General features: G+C 34.2%; 1 protein-coding gene across 5 annotated transcripts in view; it reads left to right on the forward strand.

The window, feature by feature from the left end:
• The window catches only part of HBS1L (HBS1 like translational GTPase), a 93597-nt gene that overhangs the window by 23996 nt on the left and 48158 nt on the right, over positions 1–21443 (forward strand). Inside the window, exon 1 of one of the 5 annotated variants that reach the window (XM_033235395.1) lies at positions 2302–2389. The exons of the other annotated variants lie outside the window; for them this stretch is intronic. Coding sequence (XP_033091286.1) covers positions 2368–2389 — 22 coding nt within the window. The 5' untranslated portion in view covers positions 2302–2367. Of the gene's footprint in view, positions 1–2301; positions 2390–21443 lie in introns of those variants that run through there. 5 annotated transcript variants of the gene reach the window in all.

The following is a 21443-nucleotide window of genomic DNA, read 5'->3' on the forward strand; positions in this document are numbered from 1 at the left end:
TTGTAATTATATTCTAAATGATATAAAATACATTAAAAACAATTTTTGCTCTTCACTCTTTTTGGTTTCTTAAAAGATCTGATGTTGTTCATGGATGGATGTTTTGTCCTTTTGCATTCTGAAGTCTTTAGTTGGCTCTTTTGGATATGATTCTTCTTACAATAAATTGCCAAGAACCAGGGTTTCATTTCTGTACAGAGCACTTTTTAAAACTTTTCCTTTTTAAAACCTTTCCTAGTTACTAAACTGGCATTTGAACCTCTTTTTCTCCTTTTAGCTTTGAATCTTTCTTAAACTTGCCTTTTACTCTTTTTCTTCTCATATGTAATGATAACTATAGTCAGTGTTTTATATTTAGTTTTTAGTACTCAGTGGGGGGTCATGTAACTAATTGTCATACCAGGGATAAAACTAATAAGGTGCTCATTTTTTGTAAGTAAAATAAACCACTGAAGATAAAATACAGTTAAAGAGAAGAATAATGAGTTCTCTTATGATTATTTCCCTTTTTAAATTGACCCTGAATCTATATGTGGACCATTGCAAATAAACAAGTATACATTGTATGTTGAGAAAGAACTGTGTATCAACATGTTTTCTCTTTTGTGTTCATGCAGGTATATATTTGGTTATAAAGTCAATTTTATAATAGTTCAGAAATTGTTTTGTATATAAACAGTAGATTATACATAAATAATGTGGACTAGACAGGGAGGGATTAATATGAATTTCTACACTCATTTTCCTTTACCTATATATTTATAATGATATAAAACTCAGTTTATGCAGTTATACAATTTTAATTTTTTGATTGTAAAAAATTTGTCACATTTTGAGTTTGTATATATTTTGTAAAAGCTACACTGAAAGATTAAAATTCTGAGATTTTCCTAAATCAAGTGTGAAAACATGCAATCTGTCCATTAGGATTTTCTATATAAACTTGATATTTCTGAATGATCTTTTAATCATTTATGCTGAAAGTACTGTTTTATTTCTATAAACAAATTAAAAAACAAACTACCTGTTTGTGAAAATTTTCTTTTACGATATTTGGCATTTAGAATTCTTGCTTTCCATGGGGTAAAATTTTATATATTCTTTTTACTTTTTAGGACTCACCTAGAAATACTATATAAGTATAGGTTGTGATGAATATTGGCCATGTAATTGCAGAGATGACAGTGGAAGGCAAAGGAAATGATGAGCTGGGTATGGTGGTGGCATGCACCTGTAGTCCAAGCTCTTTGGGAGGCTGAGGCAGGAGGATTGCCACTTGAACCCAGAAGTTCAAGTTCAGCCTGGGCAGTGTGGTGAGACCCCGTCTCAAAAAAAAAAAAAAAAAAGAAGTGATAAAATGCGTATTTATTTCTGAAATTGACATGCCTGATTTCTATTGGATAAGTGAAGAAAAGCATTTTAGATGAAAGATATAACCCAAGATGAACAAAGATAGTATTCTTATGTCAAAGGGGAGGGGGATATATGCACACTTCAACACATGATTATCTTTATTACAGTGTAGCATATTATACCCTTCAAAGCTGACATCTTTGTCTTCCTCATCCAAAGTGCCACCTTCTCTTCTGTTTCCCGTCTTTGTTATTACTATCACCATCTAGTTAACCAAAACCAGGAACCTAGTATCATCCTTGGTTCATCTCTCTTTACCTGCTACTCGTAATTGATTACCATTCCTGTTATTCCCACCTTATAAATAAGTAAATATATGTGTGTGTGCATATAATATGCATACATATATAGTCGACTCTTGTTATTTGCAGTAGTTATGTTTTATAGTCACTGCAATCACTGAAGTAATGAATACTGAACCATTGCTCCTACAAGAAATACAGGGGTAGGTTCCTGTGAGCCTCTCATAACATTTTCATCAATCAGTGAATACATAACATTGTTTTATATGTGTCTCTATTTAAAGACACCTTATTAAGCCTCTCATAACATTTTCATCAATCAGTGAATACATAACATTGTTTTATATGTGTCTCTATTTAAAGACACCTTATTTAATGGATGTGTGTAGCATGGATTCGTTAACACCGAACTCAGGCCAACAGCACTGTAACTCATGCCTTATCTGACATATTTTATTTGTTAGGCACATCCTAGCCTTCTTGTGTTTAGAATGCTAAGCACTACACTTACAGGCCATTTTAAAAATTATCAACAAAAGCACAAAATTACCAACAAAAAGTACAAAACTGGAAAAAATGTAACACTAAGTAGACCATGAAAAGGACATTTGTTTACAGTATGAGAGCTGTAACAAGAAGGCCGACTGTCACCTTCCTCACCTCACCTGGGAACTTGCATGTTGGATGACTCAAATTTTTTGCTGCTCTGCACATGTCCACAAGTGAGTGCAAAAGTGAGTAGTGATTTTGGGATTACAAGTAAATTTGTTGTGATTAGGTGAATTCGCAAATGTGGAACCTGTGAATAATGAGAATCAACTGTACATTTTTTGGCCTACTACTCTTTATTGTTATTTTTCCTCTTCATAATTTTCTTCGTTATTGTTACTTTTCCTCTTTATTGTTACTTTTATTTTTATTATTTTATTTACTGTTACTTTTCCTTTTACAGGCCATTAGCTTTTAGCAGAATTACCTAAACATCTAACTGGTTTCTTGACTTTTCAGTTTATTTTGGCCAGAATAAGTTTTCTAAACTAAAGATCTAATTTTCTCTCTCCCTATCTAAATCCTTTTATTTCCTGAGCCTCTTTATGAACTCATTTCTGTTTTTTACCTGTTTACCCAAACCTACCCAAGAACACCTACCTGAGTTTCCTGTGCTTCTATAGTGCTTGCCTTTTTTCTCTCCCCCTTCCCTCCTGGCTAATCGCTGTTTGAATTGTAGTTTCGATATCACTTTACTCTCAATCGTGGGGTAGGGGAACTTTCATATGCACCCATAGTTCACTTTTCTCCCTTTATTACCACCCCATGTGAAGTCATAATTCCTCTCTCACACATGCATAGACTTTCTGTTGTAACTCTGCTTTATTCTTAACAGCACTTATATCCTCTGACACTGTGTTTGTTGTATATATACTTGTTTTTGTTATGTTTTCTCTCTGCTCTCCCTCCACCCCCCTTCCACGTAAGTCCTACAAATACAGGAATTTTGCTGTATTCCCAACTCAGAATATGTCTGGCACATAAACGTAGGCAAGGATTTTAAGTAAAAATTGAGTCTGTTTCCTAATATGGTCCCACAATCTTGTTCCTTAGAGGAAGCCACTGTAAATACACTGTTTCTTCTTTATTCTTCCAAAGGTTTCATTAGCATGTTACGCATATGTGAATGTATGGATACCTTTTTATACAAATGGAGAATATACTGTAACACTTACATATGTATCACTTAAAGCATTTTGCAGAACTTTCTTTACTGCCATATACAGATCAATCTCGTTTAACAGCTACCTAGAATTCTGTAATATGATTGTACCATAATTTATTTAAACAGCCTCTGTTGATGAACATTTTAAGTGTTCCAGTTGTTATTGCTGATAATAAATGAACATCCTACATTTCTAGAAATTGAGCTGATACACTTGAAAGTTTTGGATAGATATTGCCTAATTGCTCTTAATAGAAATTGATTTCCCTCCCACTAGTTTATGAGCATTTCTGCCCAAATTCTTATAGATAGGGGTATTACTCCTTTTGGTATTATACCAACCTGATAATTGGAAAATATTTTTTTCATTTATTTATATTTCTTATCTATAAAGCTATATTTTTCTCCCTGTCTACTCTTAATCTGCCCACTTTTCTGCTGGTTTGTCTCTCATTTCATGATTTTTAGGATGTGTGTGTCTGTGTATGTGTGTATGTGTATGTATATGTGTGGATCCATATGCACACATATATATGTGCATATTTATATACTAAGAAGATTAGTCATAAAAATTGTTATATGCATGGAAAACACTTTCTGGCTTCTAGTTTGTCAGGTCATTTTTTTAGAAGATAGATTTTGAACTTTTATGTATTCAGATTTGTTAGCCTTTTTTCTTAGGGTTTTGGAAAGTTATGCTCCACTGTGACAAGATAATTTTTTAAAAAGTATCCTTGTTTTTTCTAATACATTTGTCAGATTCATTGTTTTTCAGTTGGATCTTTGATTTAGCTGATATTAAGGGCTAACATAGGAATCTCATTTCTCCACCATCTTTTCTCTTTGTGGAAAGATAGATTTATCGTAGTACCTTTTTAAATTACTATAGCTTTTTAGTACCTGTTTTAATATTTGGTAGGCTGTCTTGTTTTTTTCACTCCTTATTGTAGTTTTCCTGAGTTATCTCACATGCCTCTTTTTCCCATATGAGCTTTAGAAACAGCTTTTCTCGTTACTAAAAAAAGAAGAAAATCCAGCTCTAATTTTTATTGTTGTATTTATTGCTAGCAAGAGATTTCTGAAGGAAAAAAATAGTCTCCAGAGTTGCCAAAGGCTTTAGATAACGTTAGACATTATTATTAGTTTAGTAGATTTTCTAGTATTGTTCTAGTCTTATGATGTAGAACCATCTCCAGTTGGTCATGGTGGATTTTTCTTTTAATGTGATGGATTTTATTTGCTAACATTTTACTTAAGATGATTTCATCTATTCATAAAATTACTTGAAATTGTGTGTATGTGTATGCTCTTTGGATATTGTTTTTTCTTGTGATGGTTTTACAAAAAAATTAGAATGATTTTATCTTCGAATAATTCAGTAGCATTTAAATGATTTGCTTTATGATAGGATTTATCTTTTCGAAGATTCTGGGATCAGTTTTAAAAGTTTTAATTTTCTTAGAAAAACATCCATTTCATCCAAGGTGACAAATGTGTTTGTTGTGCATTGTACCAAACATTGTCTTATTCTTTTAGATTTTTCTATGTCTGTAGTTACTTCTCCTTTCTTATTTTCAGTATGGCTTTCTCTCCTCTAGTCTCCCCTTTCTCTCTGCCCAGCATTTTTTTTTTAATTACCTTGCAATTTATTTTGTTTTTTCTTCCCTAAATTTTAGTTCCTAGATCTGTAATTAGTTCTCCTGGTTTAATTCATTACTTTGTAAGTTTGTGTATGACTTCATGTATTTTCCTTATGTTTTTTGCTTTTTATTTCCTATCCTTCTGAGTAGAATATTTAACATATATGCATTTTTAATTCATCTTAAAAGTTTTTTATGGCCAGGCACGGTGGCCCATGCCTGTATTCTCAGCACTTAGGAGGCCGAGGTAGGTGAATTACTTGAGCTCAGGAGTTCAAGACCAGCCTGGGCAACATAGCGAAACCCCATCTCTACCAAAAATACAAAAAAATTAGCCGGGCGTGGTGGCACACATCTGTGATCCCAGCTACTTGGGAGGCTAAGATGGGAGGATTGCTTGAGCCTGGGTACAGAGGTTGCAGTGAGCCAAGATTGTGCTAATGCACTCCAGCCTGGGTGACAGAGTGAGACTGTCTCAAAAAAAAAAAAAAAAGTTAGTTTTTATTTATGGAATTTCTAACAGAAAGATGCAGAAAATAATGTAACAAACACTCATGGAACTAGCACTTGGTTTTAACAAGCTAACATTTTGCCACGTAAATTTCAGATCTCTGTTTAAATAAACTGTTAGATTAGAATCTAGCCTCATCCTTTACTTGTTCCTTTCTAATATTTTAAAGTTGATATGCATAATTCTCACTTTATTCTTATTTAATTGTATCTCTGTAGTCATTATTTTTCCTATGACTACTACATTTGCTGTGGCTGATGGGTTCTTTTCGAGTTACTGTTATTTTCCAGATAATCAACAATTTTAATTTTCATTTCCTTTTTAAGCCAACAGTCCAAGAGAGTTTTAGAATTTTGGTTGTTGGGGAGTTTTGTTATTTTTGTTATGATTACTGGTTTTATTATACTGTTTATCAGAGTATCTGGTCTGTACTCTTGTTTATTGAGTTTGTCTTTGCGACCCAATGTATTTCATAGGCATTTGTCTACAACACTGTTCTGTTTGCAGAATACAAAATACAATAATTTTCTGTTAGCTTATTTTTCTTTTTTTTTTCGAGATGGAGTCTCACTCTGTCGCCCAGGCCTGAGTGCAGTGGCGCCATCTCGGCTCACTGCAACCTCTGCCTCCTGGGTTCAAGCTATTCTCAGGCCTCAGTCTCCCGAATAGCTGGGATTACAGGTGCCTGCAATCACACCTGGCTAATTTTTGTAATTTTAGTAGAGATGGGGTCTTGCCTTGTTACCTATACTGACCTTGAACTCCTGGGCCCAAGCCATATACCCATCTTGGCCTCCCAAAGTGCTAGGATTACAGGTGTGAGTCACCGCACCCGGCCTGTTCGTTATTCTTATAATCTGTTTTTTTTGTGTTTTTTTTTTTGATTGGCGATAGGCTGAGAGTGGTAAGTTAATATATAACACTCTTGCATTTTTATTTCATATTGCCTGGAGAGTTTACTCTGTAATATTTGATATACAAACATACATGATCTTTCTATGGATTTGAATTTATCATTAAGTTTCCCTTTTTGCTAGTTTTTTGCTTTTTGCCTTAAATTCAGTTTAGCATTAATATCATGATTGCTGCTTTCTCTTAAGTTTTATTTGTCCCTTCTTTTGCTTTCAATGTTTTGAGTCGCTTAGGTTTAGTTGTATCTCCTGTATTTCTATACTTGGGTTTGGATAGAGAGTCTTTGTTTTAATAGATGGGTTCTTCTCATTTATGTTATTAATAGACCAGATAATAATGTCTGTCATTTTTTAAAAAGTTGTCTTTTATATTTACATATTTTGATACGAATTTGTGTTTGTTTTTATCTTTGTGTATTCTTTGATAACTTGGAAATTTGATAGTTTATTTTTATCATGTAGTAACATACTTTATCTTTTTAACTTCACTAACTTTAAACAATGTATATTGATCTCTCACTGTTAAAAATGGAGATGTGAACATTTACAATTCACCCCTTTTCCGTTTCCCATTAATTTTGTTAATATTTTAAATTCTTAGGTAAGGTGTTCTCCTTTACACCTTTACTGAATTTATTAGCTTTTAAACAATTTTTTAAAACAATTTATTAAACAGTTTTTAAAAACAGTTTATTAGTTATTTTAAAAGTGATTTTGTGGCCTGTGTTTGCATGACAAATGGCAAATAATAGTTTAGCATTACTCTTTCTTTCCTGGAGGAATTTGCAGCTGCTGCTCTACTGTTTTCTGTTGTTGCATGTTGCTAACTAGCTACCTCGATTCTGCCACCTCCAGTGTGGTTTTTATTTCTACCGGAGTTTCCCATTCTCCCTCTGTTCTTCTGAGCCCTGCTGGCTTACGTTTCCATTTTTCCTCCTATTTGTTTTTATCATCTTTATTTTATCCTGTGTCTTTCTTTTAAGCTCTTGTGTCAGAGACTGTATTTTCTTTGCTGTATTTGATATCATAAAACTTTAAAAACCCTGTCTTTTTCTTTTTACATTCAACTGTTACATATTCTTCATCTGCCTTTTGTTTTCCTCCATATTTATTCTTAGAGTATCTACCTATAGCTTCTATGTCATGCCCTCTTTGAATATTTGAAAAAGGGAGGGATTTCTTTTTTGACAGCATTTTATAAAGAATAATGGGAGGGGTGTGGTGACTGAGCTTGGTCCACCTTGTACTCTTGGACTTGCTGTTTATCCTTAGGTCATGTTGCAGCAGTTTTCTCAGCAGTGTCAATTTTCTCTCTTTGAGGCAAAACAGAAACAGTGAAAGGCTAAGTGAAATTCTCTTTCGAAGGTTTTTATGATTTCCTTGTCCTTGGTGTGGATGGGTTCCGAGATTCTTCCTTAGCCTTCACTGTTGCTATTTTCTTGATGACTCTTTTGTTGGGTCCTTCAGAGGTATGTCTCCAACTTTGGAGAACTCTGGCTTCTGGACAGAATCTGGAGTCCTATGTTTCTCAAGTACACTGAGTTTGATCCACATTTCTGTTTGGTAAGATGTTCTTCATAGTTTGTGCTTTGGTGTTAGGACTGTTTCCTACTTTTTTGAAAGTACAGTATTCTGTTTTTCTTGCTCTCTCTCTTTCGGGAAAATGGGATGGGTGTCTTTTGGAAGAAGAGTGGGATAGAAACATCTTTGCTTTGGCTCTTAAACTGGATGTATTTTTCCAAGGGCACTTGTTAGATTAGATACCCCCTTTTCAGCTGTGAAACTAGACTGATCTGAGAGACTTGTGATCATTTCTTTCTCGGTATGTGATACAACAGGCCTTGTCCTAAAGATTTAGGAGCTTGCATGTAATAGTTCCAGTATCACGTCAACTTGATACCACTAAACATTCCAGAAGATTTCTCTTTTTTCTCCCAGAGAAATTTTCAGTATTTTAATATATCTGTAGTTTTAGAATGTGAACTTCCTAGTATTTACATAAAATTAGCCTCTTCTGGTAATAAATTAGAACTAACTTCTAAAATAATATATTACATGTTAACATATCTTAATTTAGACAATATTTTAGTTCATTTTGTTGACAGCAAATACATATAACCTTAGAGTATTATTTTATAATTGTGTTATACATTCCCATGAATGAACTGCTAAAAAAGCATGTATTTGGGGAATAAAATTGTGGAATAATCTTAATTTTCTGATGTTATTTTCCTTGCCACCTTAAATCTACCAAGAAAAAAAAAACACCCCCAAGAATATAAAACTGAGTAACACAAACTCTTCCACAGGAAAATTCAGAAATTAAAATTCATACATCTTTTTTTTTTTTTTTTTGAGGGGGGAAACAGAGTCTTGCTATGTCACCCAGGCTGGAGTGCAGTGGCGCAATCTTGGCTCACTGCAAGCTCCGTCTCCCAGGTTCACGCCATTCTCCTGCCTCAGCCTCCCAAGTAGCTGGGACTACAGGCACCCTCCACCTTGCCTGGCTAATTTTTTGTATTTTTAATAGAGACAGGGTTTCACCGTGTTAGGATGGTCTCGATCTCCTGACCTCGTGATCCGCCTGCCTCGGCCTCCCAAAGTGCTGGGATTACAGGCATGAGCCACCGCTCCTGGCCCATCATTATTGTTTTAAAGGACCCTCTTCTCAGAAAAGTATTATTTATGGATTAAAATTTTATAATTAGTCAACTGGAAGATAGTTTTCAACAGAGTAGATACTGTTATGTGAAGTGAGGTTTCACTCTTATGATTCCTACTGAGGCTTTTCCTACCACTGGATTAATTTTATTTCATTGAAAAAGTAGTTAATGTTAAAAAAAAGTGAGCATTGAGAAAAATAGTTGGTCTAAAAATCTGGAAAAACTATCATGTATAATTTAAATTGGACATTTTTTACAGTTTTCAAAATTGATATTTCCATTGCCTCACAAAGTAGCTGATAAATGTTTATACTAATCAGATCATTAAGATAATTGATTGTTTAAAAGTATTGCTTGGTTTGAAGAAATAAATATATAATTGAGCTGCTATTGACAAGGTGTGCTTTAAGTAATAGTGGTTTACCTGTACTAGTTAGAAAGCTATTATATATCATTTTCCTTTTCTCTTAAATTTTTATCTGGTTTTCCCTTCAAGTAAAACTTTTGTTTAGAAAGTAAAGCCTACTTTTATATGATGAGGTTATATTCTTTCTAGCATTGTTTTGCCATTTTCATAGTTAAACTTTACATAGTATATCTGTATATGAATATCTTTAATATTATTTATAACTCAGGTGATGATTGTCATACTTTTGCTTCTTTCTTTTGTTGTTGTTTTTGAGACAGTCTCGCTCTGTCGCCCAGGCTAGAGTGCAGTGGCGCGATCTCGGCTCACTGCAAGCTCCGCCTCCCGGGTTCACACCATTCTCCTGCCTCAGCCTCCCAAGTAGCTGGGACTACAGGCGCCTGCCACCACGCCCGGCTAAATTTTTGTATTTTTAGTAGAGACAGGGTTTCACCCTGTTAGCCAGGATGGTCTCGATCTCCTGACTTCGTGATCCTCCCACCTCGACCTCCCAAAGTGCTGGGATTACAAGTGTGAGCCACTGCGCCTGGCCACTTTTGGTTCTTAATGGCAGGTTGTTCCCTATTGAAGAATCAAGAAGTTAAAAAAAAAAAGATAAAGGAGCTATAAACAGTTTCCCTAAGGTCATTTTTTTCCTACTTGTTTATTTTATTGTGTTTGTCTTTTTCTTAGCCATCATCTCTATGTATCTCATCAGTAAATGGGAAACATAGTAACATTTGATTTTTATGAGAAGATGCAACCTCTTTTTTTTTTCCTGCTGAGGTCAAATGTATTATGAGGTTTTATCTTTATCCTGGAAATAAATCCTGTGATTAATTTGAAAAGTTTATGTTACAAAGAAATATGAGATATTATGAATACTACTAAATCTGTATGAACATTTCAATAATGCACTTAAAATGCCTCTTTTATTTTAATCCTTTTTAGTAGATTGTTAACATAGTCATATTTAGTGTATCTTTTTTGGTTTCCCCTTTTGAATTTATTTTTTGTTGAAAATATTTTTTCATTAATTTATTCATCACTGAGTATTTTTATTTAGACAGGAGAATTTTATACTTATACAGGTAACTTCAGAATTAATTGGCTTTCTGCTTAAAATTATGTGGACTTTGTAAAGGAAGTGGTTTATTTCAGTGAAAAAACTTTAGTTCAGAATGTTCTCAGCTATGTTTTAAGATTCTCTTTGTATATACACCTACACTGGAAAAACTGAAACACTAATTGCCTTATTTAAAAATAATTTGCTTTAGACTCTCAAAACAGCATATCTTCATGAACAGCTGGTACCATCTATGAATTACATGAATGTTAAATATAGAGTTTTCTTCTAACACTAATTACCTTGCTTTTTTTTTTAACTTTACAAATTCTAATCACATTATGTATATTTGTATATACTTTCTTGTTTTATTCTAAGGCAATTACACATCCTTTTAGTAAAAAGTAATTTTTGAGTGGTTTTTATGTGCTAAATACTTTAGCCAAATAATAGAATGGAGGGAGAGGACAAATAAAATTTAGCTTAGCCAGCATTAATTGCATGCTCCTTTTTTTAAATTAGAAAAACATGCTAGGCATAGGGGACATAAAACTAAGGTACAAACTTTCCCCTTGAGTTTTAGAGTAGCCCCTAAGGGGCTAGGTCTCTGATTTAATAGAAGTACCTTTATGGCCAACTGCTTTCAGTCTGAACATGGTGACTGCTTTTTTTTGGTTATCTGTAAAGCTTCCTGTTCTGGGAGCTACCTCTCAAGGGGAGATAGGATGGTGAGTTAACATTTTGAATATCAGCTATGCATCAGGCTTTGTGTATGTTTTATTTGGTCATTATAAGAACCTTTGAGGTAGGTGGAGAAACTGAGGCTCATATAAAATAAATAAATTGCCTAATTTTAGATGGGTGTTAAGAGGCCAATTGTAATTTGAATAGAGTTCTTTGAATCTCCAGTGCCCTTTTCATTGTTATACATTACTTTCTTGCAACAAATTTTTATTCTGTAACAGTTTAATCTTGTTAAATGATAAGTATCTTAGGGATAAAACTGAATCCATTGTCAAGGAAACCAACGTTATCATTAGTAGGGTATTTAAAAATTATTTTTGGTTTTTTTTTCTGCTAGTATTATTTAAACAAGAGACTTGACATTCATGTATAGACAATTGGTATGTTTCTAAATCCTGCAAATTAGCAGTCCTAAGAAATGAAGTCATTTGCTAGTCTGTTTAAATTTCAGATCACTTTGTGGTCTTTGGATTGTAAAACAACAATTCTGTTTGACTTAAAATACTGTATAATTTAGTTTCTTAATATTTGCTAGCTTGGTGCCATTGTAAGTACCAGCTTCAATAATATTGTTTATTGAGAACCAGTTTAAGAGGAAGTGCATACCTAATCCTATGGAATCTAGAATTATGTAGCATTTTGATGCATTTAAGCAGTAATCGTAGGCAATATTAATGAGTACTTTACACCAAATGTACTAAATTCTTTATATCTGCTATCACTTAGTATTCGTAATAATCATATAGAGTAGGGATTATTTTTATGCTGATTTTATAGTTGGAGGATCTGAAGCTCCAGAGTGTGTAAACATCTTCCCCAAGGCCACAAAACAAGTAAATGGTAGAAACAGCATTCACAGCAATATGTTTGTGATACTGAAGTCTTCATTTTTATCCTTTGTGTGTGTTTCTACATATTAGAGTGTATTAGTCCTTTTTTTAAAAAGTGGTCATCTGCCTTTTTGAAAAACCCATTTTAACTTAATCATGTGCAACATTAGACAGCTCTTCATTTTGCCCTCCCCTTAGTCTCTGACAACCACACATAGACCCTTTTTTAATACCAATAAATTTAGATTTCATAGTATTCCATTGTCTAGCTGTCTGGTTATTATAGGAACTTAAGTGTTTCAATTTATTGTTATATAAAAGATAAAATTTTAGAGTGGAATTGCTGGATAAAAAGGGATGGTCATTTTTAAGACTTTTAGTACATATTGTACATATAGTACTTTTAGCACATTTCTTCAGAAAGATTATACTAATTCTTAAATTTAATTATTACCCATAATGGCATTGATAGTGTTATTTCATAAAGGATAATTATGCTCCACTGAAGGATTTTGTATTTGTATTGAAGTTTTCATTCATTGACAGTGGATAAAAGATAAATTATGCAGTTTTTCTTGGGCTTATGGCAGTTACCTTGTGTCCCTGAAAATTGTGTCCATAGTGCATTGAACATGCTGTTACAGGTCGGCATTGCCAAAAATACCATTTATCCATGAGAAAATAATGTCTACCTTACAAGTTTCTGAGAAGTAAAGTAACCCATATAATGCAATTTTCATAATGTCTTGCTCTTGGAACATGCCCAGGAAATGATCATTGAACTTAGTTCAAAGAAGTAGTGTTCTTTTATTACCACTTAAGGAACAAATGCGGTTAAAAAGTGGATTATTATGTTAAAGTCTAATGAATTGAGATGCTCAAGTTACTTCCACTGAGTTTTTTTTTTTTTTGGAGGGTTTTTTTTTTAAATCATTCATAATGTTTTTATGTAGGCCCTTTTACCTGTTATCCCTTTCTCCATTTAGCCATTTTAACAGTCTGATGTATATTCTTTCACATAACCATTTATAAAAATAGACACATACATATAGGGATGTTTTATTATGGTTTTTTAAGTAAAAGGCATACTATATTTTTCATTTTCCTTCCCCCCCGTAGAATACACTGTCAAGATAGAATAGTTATACATCTACATAGTAGTCCCCAAACAATATTAATTTCCTTTTCCTTTACTAATTGCTTTAAAATTTGTTATATTTGTTACTATGGAGTTATTTCTGGGTATTGGTGCCATTACTAAGTCTTTTGCTCACACACATGAATTCAAAATGGTGTTTGGAAATAATGTATTATATCTGGAGATATACAATGATCTTATTTTATATCTTTTTTAAAACTAAATTTTTTTTTAGGATTATTCAAATGGAGTAACCTCTCCCTGTCTTTAAGGTCATGTTTCTGAAAATCCTAGGTTCAAATAAGGATTATGCTGAATCTATGAAGACCTGTGTATGTGTCTTTTATTGTCACTGAAAACAGTGTGTAGCACCTAAATATACAGAATATTAGTAAATTTTGATGCCATTTAAATTTAATTAACACAGTTTAATTTTCATTTATCATCTCTGATTCTAGAACCCTTAAAGTTTTCAGTAAGGTCCTTGTAAACCTTTTTTTCCTTATTTCAGCTCATGCATACTATGAAATTTTTATTTCTCCTGGACTTTTTCGTGTATCCAGATGTTCACTATTTTTCTGATTTTTGTGACTAGAGTTGATTCTCACTGCTAGTTTCCACATTAATTTAGAAGAGCACTGGTGCTTGTGTCAGAGTGCTTGGATTTAGATTTCAGCACTAGCTGTGTGGCCTTTAGCAAATTACTTAACCCTATGCTACAGTTTCCTCATTTGCAAAAGTAGGGTTATGGTTCTTATTTTTTCTGGTAGTTGCAATGCTAAATGAGCCGTTATAGTATATATTAAGTCATTATAGCATTTCTTGGTGTGTGGTTGGTACTTACTCAATTTAGATAATTCTGTATTGCTGAGGAGGTATTTCTCAAATATACATTCTTAGCTTTGCTTATAAATAATATGCCTAAGCTTAGGACAGAAAAATTAATGTGATTAGGGAGAGACCCAAGGGTAGATAGTTCCAGGGATGGGGATATAAATGAGATCTCTCAGAGAGAGTTTGGGATAAATGAAAGAGAAGTCCTAGGACAGAATGTTAAAAAACACCAATGTATTTGTTTAGTGTAGGTTTTTTTCCTTGTTATTTTTTAAAGGTTGTATACTGTTTCATTCTGTAAAGTAAAAAGACTTTGTTTTATAGGCTGTCCTATTTCTAGTCCAACAAAATTTTCAGTCACAGTAATAATATTTTCAAATAAAATATAAATCTATTTGAAGGAAAATTATTAGTAATAAGAATTCTTAGTGCTATAGAGTGGTCATAATATAATTTAAATTCATTGCATGTATTAGATTGTAAATTTTGCATATACTACCTCAAGGTATATAATCCAATCTAATATGTAGGTTGAATTTGTTCATTTAAATGTCTTTGTTTTAAAAAATTGCTGGTTCAGTGCTATTTACATAAAATTGAAATCTGGGCTCAGTGCATCTTTTAGGTTGTTTTCTTCTATTGTGATAGGAGATGGATGCTTTATAATGGATTTGATGACACAAGTTATGCTATAAAGCTGCTTTAAAGTGGGAAAGTAATTCATAACAAATAAATCACAATCAGTGCAACAGTGCTATTGAAGGAAGTGGTTTATTCTCTATAGCCTAGGTGGGGTACTTTCTGAATGTACATCTGGTAACTAGAATTTAAATGTTTAGTCAGATTCAGTGAAATGATTTCATATTTTAAGTGGTTTTTTTTTCATTGGAAATTTAACACTGATTTCTTTGAAATTTTGAAAATCTTAATTTTTGTGTGTGTGTACGTGTATCTACATGTACTGGCACACTGAAACATTTATAGGAATAATATCGATTGATGGCAAAAGTGTACTTACCTGGAAAACCTCAGGTTTTTTTTGGTTTGTTTGTTTTTTTTAAAATAAGCTTGAATGTTGTTTTCACCAAGGCATTTTTATCTGAATGACTTTAAATTGTGAATTTGTCTCACATTAAAAGTCTGTTGTGAATTTGTTTTGAATATTTCTAAGCCGTATAAATATAAGAAAAAATTCCCCTTTTTGAAATCTTTCAAATCACCTTTTCACAATGTCAAAGTAATATATTAATGTAATAAAAGGGAAAAAAGTCACTCATAATTTTCTTACCTTGAGATAGCGTAATTTATCTTTGCTTTATTTTTTCAGTTTTTTTCTATGCATTTCTATATGTTAAGTTTATATTATACATACATTTCTGTAGCCTATATTTTCCTCCTTTTCTTTATATATTTTTAAATGTGGAATAAATTTTTAGGTCTCAAAATACTTTTGATTCAGAATACTTTCAAAATATTGATTAAAAGTTATAAAGGCATTTTAAATTTAAAACAAAAACTAGTGTTCTACATTAGTGTTTCACATCTTTATAGATACTAATTAAAATTGAAATTACTTAATGCCACAAGTTTACTTTTAAAAATTCTCCCTTGTAATATTTCTCACATTCAGTTGAGGATTTTATGTGAAGAAAGAAACCCAACTTGATGGTTTGGATTGCATTTAAGAGCATTATCCCTAGACAATAGTTTTCATTAACTAATACCCTATTTTATGTAGATGATAGTATTAAAATGTTCAAACATCTTGCATTTGATGTCATTTAGAGATAAATGATCTATTTCTATGGGTAGTGATTAGGATTATAAGGACATAAACCCTAAAAGGTCATCTGATTTTCTGATTTGAGGCAGGTCTTCAAATGCCTTTTTAGTTAGGAACCTGAAACCAGTCAACAATAGGTTAGGTGATTATAATTTGCAAGTAATGTGAAATGAGTGTGAACAAATTGTTTGATTTACGTGAACCCGACTTCTTTATCTATAAAATTAGTTTTATACCAGATAAATAGTTCTAAATCTTTTTTTCTGTCCCATGACACGTGAGAGAACACTTGTCAGGATCAGTGTCTCCTAGTGACAGTGGTTTTTAAAAGGGTGAGGAGCAAGGATGTCCCTGTTACTTTGATCTACCTGTTCCTCCCAAGCTGAGAATCACTGGGTTAGAGAGTATGTTCCTTTTTTTCTTAAATAAATAATTTTATTAAATATTTGAGTGCCTAGTGTGTACCATGCACTGGACTGGATGTTGTAAAATACATCAGAAAACAAACTTCTGGAGCTCTTAGTTTAGTTGAAGAGGTAAGGCACTATATATTTTACAATATAGACAGAAAACAGTATATGCTACACGAGAATATGCAATAAAGTCTTGCTATGCAAGTTACGTCATTTTGGTCTGGAGCTATTATTTTTAGCAATTTGAGATTATCATGTGTGACCTAAAGTTGATAGGATTATGTTGTGATGTACGCTTTAGAGGCTAAATATACCTTTTTCACCTCCCCAAATCACCATTCACAGAGTGTTAAGAGGACAGTATCCAGGTGTTTATTACCAAAGGAAGAATAGCCTAGGCTTCCGGTTTCCCATTGGAAGTTAAAATTGTAGTAAACAGAAAGTTTCTCTTTGTTAAGCAGAAAATGATCTAACTGCTAGGCTTTAACTGTGTATTAGGACATTCTGAAATGCAAACATTAAACCTAATCAGAATAATTGGTTTTAACATGAACTCTTACTCAGAAGTATCTGAGTAGATGTTAATGATGGTTAACCTCACTTAAACTCACAAAATCGTGATCTGGACAAAGCATTAATATTTTTAAAGGGGCTGGGCATGGTGACTGAGGCCTGTAATCCCAGCACTTTGGGAGGCCAAGGTGGGCGGATCACCTGAGATCAGGAGTTCAAGACCAGCCTGGCTAATATGGCAAAACCCCATCTCTTCTAAAAGTAGAAAAATTAGCCGGTCATGGTGGCAGGCACTTGTAATCTCCAGCTACTCGGGAGGCTGATGCAGGAGAATCTCTTGAACCCAGGAGGCGAAAGTTGCAGTGAGCTGAGATCGTGCCACTGCACTCTAGCTTGGGCAACAGAACAAGACGCCATCTAAAAAAAAAAAAAAAAAAAAAAAAAAGACTGGGTGCAGTAGTTCATGCCTGTAATCCCAGCACTTTGGGAGGCCGAGTTGGGTGGATTGCTTGAGCTCAGGAGTTCAAGACCAGCCTGGGCAACACAGTGAAACCCCGTATCTACTAAAATACAAAAAACGTAGCTGGGTGTGATGGTGTGTGCCTGTAATCCCAGCTACTGGGGAGGCTGAGGCAACAGAATTGCTTGAACCCGGAAGGCAGAGGTTGCAGTGAGCCAAGATCGTGCCACTGTACTCTAGCCTGGGCAACAGAACGAGACTCCGTCCCCCAAGAAAAATAAATAAATATGTGTGTGCGTATTGTGTGTGTGTATATGTATATTTAGAGGCACTTGGTTGGCAGTTTTGGTATACATTCAACTTCAAAATCACCCTACTTCAGTTACCTTGGAGACACCACTTCCATGAGGTTCTGAGAAGATTTAGAGGACAGAGAGTGGAAAGGAGAGGGTTCCTTGGAAGCAACCTAGAGAACACCAGAGCGAAAACTCTACTAATCAGCCATGTGAACTTTTGGAAACTCACTTAAATTTTCATCTATAAAATGATGGACAAGATCAAATGACCTCTAACATATGGCTCTCAAATTGTATGGTATGTGAATCTCAATTCTATGTAAGGATTCTATGAGGAAAGTAGATACTTGTTTTCAGCCTCCCTCTCTATTGAGTATTAGTGTTGCTTCATTGGCTGCCTTCTCATTCTTCATTTTCTATAAGCTATCTAGGTCTTGAATCGCTTCATGTATTTTAATGTTGTTTAGCATTCCTGTAAACCTGATTATCCAACTGTTTTCTATGGATTTCTATCTGTATGTCTGGGTTATTTTTTGTTTATTTGATTTTTTGAGACAGGGTCTTGCTTTGTCGCCCAGGCTGGAGTACAGTGGCATGATCTTGGCTCACTGCAACTTCCGCCTCCCGGGCTCAAGTGATCCATCTTACTCAGCCTCCCGAGTACTTGGGACTACAGGTGTGTACCGCTACGCCCAGCTAATTTTTTTGTGTTTTTTTTCTTTGTAGAGACAGCTTCTCCATGTTACCCAGGCTGGTCTTGAACTCCTGGGCTCAGGTGATCTGCCCACCTCAGTCTCCCAAAGTGGGATTATAGGCGTGAGCCACTGCACCTGGCCGCTATCTGTATGTCTTGAAGGAGTGTCTGACCAAATGTGTCTATATTCATGAACAGTGTCTAGGTTAGAGTCATAGCAGTCATTTAGGTTCCTGTGTTTTGCCTTCCTAAGATTTAATTAATTTCCATGTTCTGTTAATGTATTGACTCTCATGTCTGTTCCTTCTTACTCATTTCCGGTGCTATAATACTTGTTCAGCTGCAGTCACAGTGGTTGTGGTCTCCTAGAAACTTATCTTAATTTCTCTGTCTCTTTTTTTCTTTTCATCTTATCGTGCTGTTAATCACATCTGTTAGAATGAAAGCTATCTGAAAATAGTCTGTCACTCATCTTTGTGTCCTCAGTGCCAAGAGCATGCTGTAATTTAACCTGAAAAGCTCTGAAGATCCAAGATCATGTCTAGGCAGTCTTTAATAAAATAAAGTTTTTGGTGGCAGTTTCTACTTAGGAGGAGGAAGCAGAGTTCCTCTATGGACTGTTGCAATTTTGTACTGAATGAAAGGAGTAGGAGAAATAAGATTCTGACCAGCAGACTTCTCTTAGTTTCCTGGAAGGTATTTCCTGTTTGTTCATGGCATCACCATCTACCCTTTCTTTCTTGGCAGAAAATCTGAGGACTGTCCTTTCTCTCATCTCCTCCATTCATTCAGATATCCAGGATTCATGATTTTTACCTTGTACACTTGTCTCTTGTTTCCTTGGGTTTCGGCTCTGCTACCCGCCCCCCGTCAACCATCTGCTGATGCTTAAATACCTGATATGAAATGTCATTGTATTTGCATATAACTCATGCATATCTTCCTGTATACTTTTAAATCATCTCTAGATTACTTTTTTAAAATTACCATTACATGAAAAGGAATCTAGATTATAAGTAATCTAGATACCAAATGCTATGTAAATAGTAGTTAAATAATGTATTCTTAAATTTTTTCCAATATTTTCAATTTGTGTTTGGTTGAATCCATGGATGCAGAACCCAAGGATATGAAGGACTGACTGTAATATCTTTTAGAGTAATATCTTTTAAATATTCCTTTGTCTATCTCCATTGCTCATAGATCACTTCATAGAATTTCTTACATGTATTTGTACAACAGTCTTCTAACTGCTTTCCTTTCCATCTTGCCTCCACAATCCATTTTCTATTCTGAGGTCAGAGTAAGTTTTAAAAGTATGATATGTATCTCCAGTGCTTAAATTCCTTAGTGGCTCTTATGTTTCAAGATCAAGTGAAACGTTAGATGTAGTCCTAAATGAGTTACCTGCTTTTCTAAGCTTATGTCTCGCCACATTCTTGGATCTGTTTATTTCTGTACCTAGCACAGTGTCACACAGTTGGCATTTCTCGGCCTTCCCTTCATGAATGAATATGTGGTAGCCAGAGAGTAATTTGTGTCTGTAAATGTCCTGGTATCACATGAGAAAAAGAGGAAGTTGGCATTTTGGTGACTGTCAGAGACCCATGGACTATGTGCTTTCTGTTAGTTGTGTGAAGCATTAGGTATTTCATATGTGCCGGTCATTTCTCTAAGTACTTTACATGTATTGGCTCATTTAATTCTCAATTCTTCTAACATCTGTGTTAGGCAGATACTATTATTTAATGGACGAGGAAACTAGGCATAGAGAAAAGTTAAGTGATTCACTTGAGGTTATGGAGTGGCAGGGCCTGGCTTCAAACTCAGGTTGTGTTGCTGCAGAGTCCATGTCTTATCTATTAACCTAACTGGCTGGTGAATTGGAGGCATTTGGTGTGGAAAGCTTGTTGGGATTCTCCTGTGAGGGCATGAAAAGTATGCATGTAACTTTATATGTACTTTATTCTGTTGGTAATTACCTCAGAGGCTCTCAGTAAATCTTTGTGAAATGAATCTAAGAGTCTTTCATCATACATTGCTGAAGCTGGCCTCTGTGATTCATGTATTACCAAGAAGCTATGACTTCCTTCTATTAATAATCACAAATCTTAGCACAATAAAATTAAAGTATAATTTTCATGAAAGTAGTGGCTTTTGCATGAAACATGGAAATAGATGAGCCATGGCCATGCATGTGAGAAAACAAGAGTGTTTATGTCAGGGGTTCTCAGTCTGTTTATGGGAGTTGCAAGGAAGAGATGGATCTTGAAGGATAAATTGTGGTCGTGTTAAAGACTAAATGTACAATTAGATTTTTTCTGTACAGAGCTATGGAGTATATTTTAGCAGGTGAGATGATGAAAATCCTAGTGGACAGAAGTAGAACATGGTTTGGGGAGCTAGAGATAGAAAGCAGAGACACCATATCAGATACTAGAGGCATGAGTCATTTTTATTATAAAAATAATATATAGTCATTGTAGCATAGAAGTGTATAAAGTTTGAATTGAAAAGTCAACTCCTCTCTTTCCTACTATCACTCCCTAGAAGTAATCACTTTAAAAAGCGTGCACTTTTTAATGCCAGTCGCATAGTGGTATGATATAGGACCGTTGCTATATTATACTTCAGTTGTTTTTTTCTACTTCATGTGTCATAGTGATCTTTTCATACTTCTAATTCTGTATCTGTAGCATACTATTCCATTGTTTGGATACATCATAACCATTCCCTTATATACATCTACAATTTTTTGTCATTATATATGGTAACACAGTGAACAATCTCATTCATACACTGTTGCACATTAGTGTTAATGTTTCTATAGGCCATATTCTCAGAAGTATGGTGTACATAGCACATTTTTTTTTTCCCCTTTCCTCTGCCACACCTCTGACTTGTGTTTATTGACCTGGCCCATTTATTGCTCACTTTCTTTTTCTGAGGAGTTTTTTCTCACTAGTTTGTAGGAACTCTTTTTTTTTCTTTCTTTCTTTTTTTTTTTAAGACTACTTTCGCTCTTGTTGCCCAGGCTGGAGTGCAATGGCACAGTCTTGGCTCACTGCAGCCTCTGCCTCCTGGGTTCAAATGATTCTCCTGCCTCAGCCTCCTGAGTAGCTGAGATTACAGGTGCATGCCACCACGTCTGGCTAATTTTTGTATTTTTTAG

This window comes from Trachypithecus francoisi, unplaced genomic scaffold (genome assembly GCF_009764315.1).
Source record: "Trachypithecus francoisi isolate TF-2019V2 unplaced genomic scaffold, Tfra_2.0 Lachesis_group15, whole genome shotgun sequence".
Classification (NCBI taxonomy): domain Eukaryota; kingdom Metazoa; phylum Chordata; class Mammalia; order Primates; family Cercopithecidae; genus Trachypithecus; species Trachypithecus francoisi.